Genomic DNA, 6413 nt, shown 5'->3' on the forward strand with positions numbered 1-6413 from the left:
GAGGACAACGCCGCCGCCGATGAGCGCCGGTCGCGGATTCCCTGCGCTTTGTCAGGGTCCATAGGCGGCCGAAGCGTGCCTCTCGGATGGCACATGCATGTGGCCGGGCGGCCTCAGTCACGGGCGCGGCACTGCCCCTTCCTGGGGGCTCCTCGCGCCCCAGCGGGGCAGCCATGGAGTCGGGCCGGTCCTCGGCAAGCCCCCAGCCGAAGGGCGGGGTGGCCCCCGCCGGGGCGGACACGGCCTCCTCAGCCATGACCCCACATGCCGACCCCCTCGCTCCTCCAGGCGACAATGCCATGTCAGGGCCTGCTGACGATGCTCCGCTAGCCCATAGGACGCGGCCAAGACCACACCGAAGAAGAGCGGGGGCACCTCGGCCTCCGCCAAAGAGAAAAAGAAGAGAAAGTGGGCCGCACCAGATGAGTAAGTGACCTCCTTCGCTTTTCGGCTGGGCGCTGATCGCACGATGACGAGGGTTGGCAGCGCGGCGAAGAAGAAGAAGATGGGCGTCGTGACGAAGGACCCCATTGTCTCGAGGGCGCCCGTGGCACCCGACCGCGGTCATGGCGGTTGCGGGAACGCACCGCGCCGGCCTGGCACGACCCTCGGGCGCACAGGCAGCATCGTGCCAGGGCATATGGGTGTGCCGCCCGCTCCCGGAGGCTTGTCGGCGCCGCCCGAGGGGGCGGTCACGGAAGCCACGATGATCCAGCCTGTTCCACTGCTCGTCTCGACCGCGACACCTCCGGCCTCAGGGGAGGGGACGACGGCCCTAATTCCTCCTACTGCTCCAGCCCTGGGCTTCGGACGTGACGGGTCTCAGCCCGCTGCGCGACCTCAGGCCTCCTCGACATCCGCGACCATGGCGTTTGACCAGGCAGCCCCCGCCCGGAGCAGGAGCTGGTTCAGGGGGGCGGTCAGGAGCCCCCTGCACTTCCGATGGAGGGCGTCGTGCGTCCCATGAAGATGGTAACGGCGGGCCCCCCATGGCCAACCCTCGAGCTCATGAGCTACGACCCCTTGATCAGGTGTGAGGCCCTAACCGACGCCCACGCCGCACTCGACCGGCTCAAGGTGGACCTCTAGGGCACTGAAGAGCGCATTGGGCAGGAGCGCCTGAAGTTGGCCGCAGGATGGCGCGAGCTATCCATGGCCCGCAAGGCGACCAAAGACAGGGCCGAAGCCCTCACCGCCGAGAGCAAGAAGGAGGCCGACGAGGCGTGGGTGTCCCGCGACGCAGCACTTGACGAGGCGAAGGCGGCCGCCAAGCGCTGCCATGAAGCAGAGGCCAGCCTAAAGGCGCTCCAAGGGGAGCAAGCCACTCGTGCGCAGCGACTCCGGCAGCTGGAAGACGACCTCAAGACTCGCGAGGCGAAGCTTGCGGATCGTGACACCGTGCTGTCAAAAAAAAGATGAACAGTGGGAGGGTGGTTGGAACAAAGAGGATGCAGGGATTCATGGGAGGTGTCGAATTCACATCATACGCGACTCATTTGTATCCATTTATGTTAATATCTGTTTCCGTGGTTTTTGTCTTCGTTTTCACTTGCGTAAAATAATACAAGACAAATGCGTCAACGTTCATTTTTGTTTGCTTTCATCCCTACTTTGGAACGAAGATGGCTCCGGCGGACAATTTAGCGGAATTTTCCTCAAGTGGCGTAGACGTGCAGGATTTAGATTGGGTGTTTGGAAACAAGAGGATAATCTAGATGGAAAACGCTTCCTTCCAGCCGACCAGCCGAGTTGCACGCCAGTCACATCCTACGCATTCTCTCCGTTTGGCAGGATAACACGCCACCACATGTTTTAATAGGCCCCACATACCGCTTGAGCACCACGCATCCTTATCTCCAAAAGTTCGCCAACACGTCGCCTTCCACATCCGGACAGGTCGCCTTCTTCCTCTCTCCTCTCATCAAGCTCGCGCCCTCTCCCTCTACCTTGCTTTCAGATCAAGCCGCCCTTGCTCGCACCCTCTACACCTCCCTCCTGCTACCAGATCAAGGAAGCTCGTCACCTTGTCATCGTTGACGCCATGCGAATAAACCACCTCCTAATCGATGTTGTGACCAGCAAATCAGAGATGCGACGGGCGGCGCAGTGTTGCGGTCGTCCAAAACCGAGTTGCGGCGCAGTGTTGCGGTCGTCCAAAACCGAGTTGCAATCGGCAGCGCGCGTTGCTGGAACCAGCAGCGAGGTGTGCTGCAAATGACGACGGGGAATGCTGGCGAAAACTTCTACCGGCAGAAAAAAAAAGCTTCAACCGATGTGGAAAGAAGATTTAACTAGAAGGGGGAAAAAGTTGAACCGGCATGAGGAAAGTTCAATCGGCGTAGGAAAAGCTTCAACTGGCATGGAAAACAGCTTCAACCGGTGCACCCGATGGCGCAAGCGGTGACGCCGAGAGCTGCGACAACGAAGACGGCCACTGTTGTGTACAGCGACGGCATCCTGAAAACCTGCGAGGGCAGCGAGCCGGCGGTGCTTTAAGGTCGGTCGCCTCAAACAGTCATGACGTGTGTCGGCGGCGCTGCGCTGCGCTATGCATCCTGCTTGCGTTGTGTGTTTCTTTTGTGGAAAAACGAACGATGTGAGGCCTTTGATCTGACGTACTCAGAGGCACCAATCCAACAAGCGGCATGCAACCGGCCCAACTCCACAGGTGACTAATTTGTCAATCTTTTGATCGGTGTGCTTCTAGTATAAATTTTCCAAATTCTAGTCCAAAACATACAGGACAACAGTTCGAAGGGGAACACTGTTTCCCCGAGTCCCACGAGCGGAGAGACGCGCGCAAGTCAGTTTCGTACACCCCCCGTCCAAAAGAAAAACTACTAGAACCCATCCATCGCCCCATTTCCTACAACACTGGAATCAAAAGACCCAGGAGCTCCTACCCTACAACATGTACACACAGCTGAGACTCCGTCGCTTCCTGATGTCTCCCACTCGCTCACTTTTTCCCGCGCTTCCTCGTCGGCCGGTCGTCCTTCGCCCTCTTGGATGGTGGAGGCGTCGGAGGCGCAGCGGCCCGTTTCGGCGGCCGGCCAACGCTTCTCCTCCCTCCTGACGCTGTCTCGGCAGCCTTCTTGGAGCCGGAGGAGCTGCCCGGCTCTTTCCGGCCATCAGCCTTGGCAGCCTTCTTCTGTTCTGTCGCAGAGAGTTTCAGTGTCTCTAGCAACGAAACTCTCTCCGTTGACGGCACTGAGTTCTGCTTCATCCGCTTCAGGAAGTCCACCGCATTCCGCTTCTTGATGACGCCACCTGCTGCTGCCGCCGCCTTGCCACCGCTGCCGCTGCCACCCATCTTGTCAGATTTCTTCGTCCTTTCGTCAGCTGCGGCACTCTCCGAAGCTTTCCCCGTTTTCTGATTTGGAGCTGCGTTCCTGACAGGAGCCCGACCCTTGTTGGTCCTCATACCCCTGGCTTTGTCCTTGGCGCTTCCCTTCTTCTTTCCCTCGTCGAACTCCTCATCTTCATCTGTGTCCTCCTTCTCCACTTTCTCCTTGTTAGCAGCAGCAGCCTTCGCAATGGAGCTCCGCTTCCGGCAAACAATGATGGGCGCGGCCTTCTCGAGGAGCGAACCGGCGACCTCGGCATCCGCCTTGGCCTTCTTGGCGCCGTCCGTCGAGGAGCCACCGCCGACCAGGGGAGCAGCTTTCCCCGCCGTCCCGAGGCCGTCCCTCTGGAGAGTCGCGGAGATGCGCTTGGAGACGAGCGCGCGAGTCCTGGTCGCAGCGGCGTGCTCTGGCGAGCCACGCGGGAAGAAGACGAGCGCGTTGGCGCATAGCAGCAGCAGGTCGCGGTAGAACTCGGAGGCCGACGCGTAGCACGCGCTGTCCGGCCCGCCAGAGGCCCCACCGGATTCCAGCCTGGATCTGATAATCTCCAGGTCCACGTGGCGCCTGATGGTGCCCTTGTACTTGCCGCTCTCCTGCACATAATTTCGGTGGGTCGGTGAGCAGAGAAAGAGAGAGATTATTATACGATACGAAAGAAAAAGTTAGGACCCTCAAAAAAAAAGTTAGGAAGAAAATCAGTTTCAAATAGGAAACCCGACACAGCGCGCATGTGAGACCACGATTCGTTCCCCATTTTCCTTGTGGAGAAAATAGCAGCCAATTTGGAGGAGAAGGTTAGATTGGATTGTATTCTCTGGCGGGGGCAGGCGGCAACTAGTACCAAGTGGCCGACAGGGATGGCCCACCAGCATCTCCAACGAAGACATCGGTATTTGGGACGCGGGGCCCACCACCAGGCCACGCGCACCGCCTGCCAGGCCTTTCTCCAGCTCACCGCGTGTTGGACGGTCCAGATCGATCGCGTTCGTGCCAGTACGTAACGAACGAGACGACGAGACCGTGCGAACAGCCAGATTCCAAGTGCTCTTCTCCCTCGACGAAGATGTGTAGAGGGGTTGTTCCAGTTTGGAAGCAACGCAAACGTGTATGGTCGCGGTTGTATTTTTTGTTGCCTAATAATCAAAATAATTGTTCCGTGATTACGTACTGCCGGCCAACGGATCTCGATGTGGCACAAAGATTGAATTATTTATTGTTAATTTGCTTAATTAATGGAGATAATTATTTAGCTGAACAAGATGATGAATTGAGCATTTGTGCCTTTTTTTTACCGAGGGTAAGGAAGGTGGGAAATGGTAAATAAGAGATTTCTTCCGGGAAAAGAAAAGAAAACGAGAGAAATTTTTTACCTGGCTCTCGAGCCGCCGCTCGAACACGGCGCCGGACTTGCTGGTCCGGACCGACTCGAGGAAGGCGAGGAGCGGCTGGGCCTCCGCGGCGGGGAGGGGCACGGGCGCCGACGTGGAAGCCACGTCACCACCGCCTACCTTCCGCAGCCGGCGACGCCGTTTACGGGACGGGCTGGCCGAGCTCTGCACGTCGCTGCTCTCCTTCACCGCGTCGGCTTCCTTCGACCCGGCCGCCGACTCGCCGGAGGCCTCATCCTTCGCGGCCATCTCGCCGGCGGCCGGCTCATCCTTCACCTCCGCGTCGTCGTCGGCGGCGGCACCGCCAGAGTCGTGCCCCGGCGGTGGCTTCAGATCTGAGGAGTTGGACTCCTTGCATGACCGGGCGGACGCCTCGCCGGAGAGGCCGTTCTCACCGCCGGCCTCCTCCGGCGAATCGTTCCCTGTCTCCCGTTCATCCTTGAACGCCGGCGTGGTCTCGCCGGAGAGGCTCCTCTCCCGTTCCTCCTTCAGCCGTTTCACCTTTGATTGCAATGACCTGGCCGTGCCAACGAAAATAAATAATAAGCATTTTTTTCAAAGAAAAATAAACAGCGACCGACAGATCAGCATCGGACGGCCCACGAGAGGCCGCACTGGACGAACAGGATGAAGCTAAAGGCGTTTGATGTTTCTTTTTTATTTCTGGCTGTTATTTTTTACCCGATCGAGAGATCGTATCGCTCGACCTCGCGGCGGAGCTCGGCGACCCGCAACTTCCTGAGCTCATCCACCCACGCGTCGGAGACGGCGGCGTTTGGGTCAGGTTCCCCGCCTCCGTCCTCGTCGGCGCCGGCGGCGAACCGACGGTGAAGGAGGCGGAAACGGAGGCGGCAGCTGGTGGGCGTGAGGCGCGCGGCGGCGGAGGGGCTGCGCGACTGCACCTCCGACGCCACCGACTCCCAGCTCGAGGTGCCGTGGCGACTCACGGCGCACGCCAGCAGCAGCTCCTCGAGAGTCCCCCAGATCTCGCCGCCGGCCGCCGCCGCCGGCGACGACGACTCCGGCGAGACATCGGGATCGTCCGATCTGGCCGCCATCCGCCTCCCCTCCGCCCAATCGCTGCCACGTCGACGCGGTGACCACGGCGAGGGCTCATAGCGCCGCCTCCATGGACGGTGAGGTGCGCTAGGGTTTGGTTGGTCTGTTTTGGCCTCGTCCCGCCCGCCTATTCCCTTCCCCTCTCTGCCTATCTATCTCTGTGTGGTTCGTCTAGGTTTTGGTTCTGGTTCCGCCCCCATCTTTTCGTCTTTTTCTCCCCCATTTTTCTGCCCACTTTCTTTATCTGGTTCGCTTTTTAAAATCTTCAGAAATGGAAGCATCGTGTACCAAGCCCGATTGGGCAATTCTGAGGTTTCGAGGGGGTCTCCTCTGGAAAGTGGGCCTAATTAATTGGAAAATTATTATGGCGCTCGGCCCACATGTCATTGTCCAGCGGAATTGTTTATCTGTCATGTTCTCCCAGGCATCCATTTGGATGGTGCGGTGCTTTAGCGTGACCGATAATGCGGCACACCGTGCGGTGTAATAAAGTGCGCACTGACACGTCGGACCCACCATACCTTAAGCAAGGGCTGAGTTGCTTAGGGGGTGTTTGTTTCAGGGATTTTTTAGTCCTAGAGAGTAGAAAAAATCCCAGAGACTAAAAAAAGTCCTTAAA

General features: G+C 58.8%; 1 protein-coding gene across 1 annotated transcript; it reads right to left on the reverse strand.

Annotated features, from left to right (window-relative positions):
* Positions 1 to 2673: 2673 nt before the first annotated feature.
* LOC119329726 lies at positions 2674 to 5905 on the reverse strand. Its single transcript, XM_037602801.1, has 3 exons — positions 5417 to 5905; positions 4718 to 5252; positions 2674 to 3940 (listed from the first exon to the last, which is right to left on the reverse strand). The coding sequence occupies exons 1-3, from the start codon at positions 5791 to 5793 to the stop codon at positions 2960 to 2962; spliced, it is 1893 nt and encodes a 630-aa protein (XP_037458698.1). The 5' UTR covers positions 5794 to 5905; the 3' UTR covers positions 2674 to 2959.
* Positions 5906 to 6413: the final 508 nt, after the last annotated feature.

The sequence above is a fragment of the Triticum dicoccoides genome, chromosome 7A (genome assembly GCF_002162155.2).
Source record: "Triticum dicoccoides isolate Atlit2015 ecotype Zavitan chromosome 7A, WEW_v2.0, whole genome shotgun sequence".
Taxonomy (NCBI): Eukaryota; Viridiplantae; Streptophyta; class Magnoliopsida; order Poales; family Poaceae; genus Triticum; species Triticum dicoccoides.

What these genes read in the sequence shown, in the direction of transcription:
- LOC119329726 (XM_037602801.1), bottom strand. Translation starts at nt 5,793, where the DNA reads ATGGCGGCCAGATCGGACGATCCCGATGTCTCGCCGGAGTCGTCGTCG. An exon ending in CGATACGATCTCTCGATCGG is followed by an intron (nt 5,253 to 5,416) that starts GTAAAAAATAAC and finishes TGGCACGGCCAG; the next exon opens with GTCATTGCAATCAAAGGTGA. An exon ending in AGCGGCGGCTCGAGAGCCAG is followed by an intron (nt 3,941 to 4,717) that starts GTAAAAAATTTC and finishes AATTATGTGCAG; the next exon opens with GAGAGCGGCAAGTACAAGGG.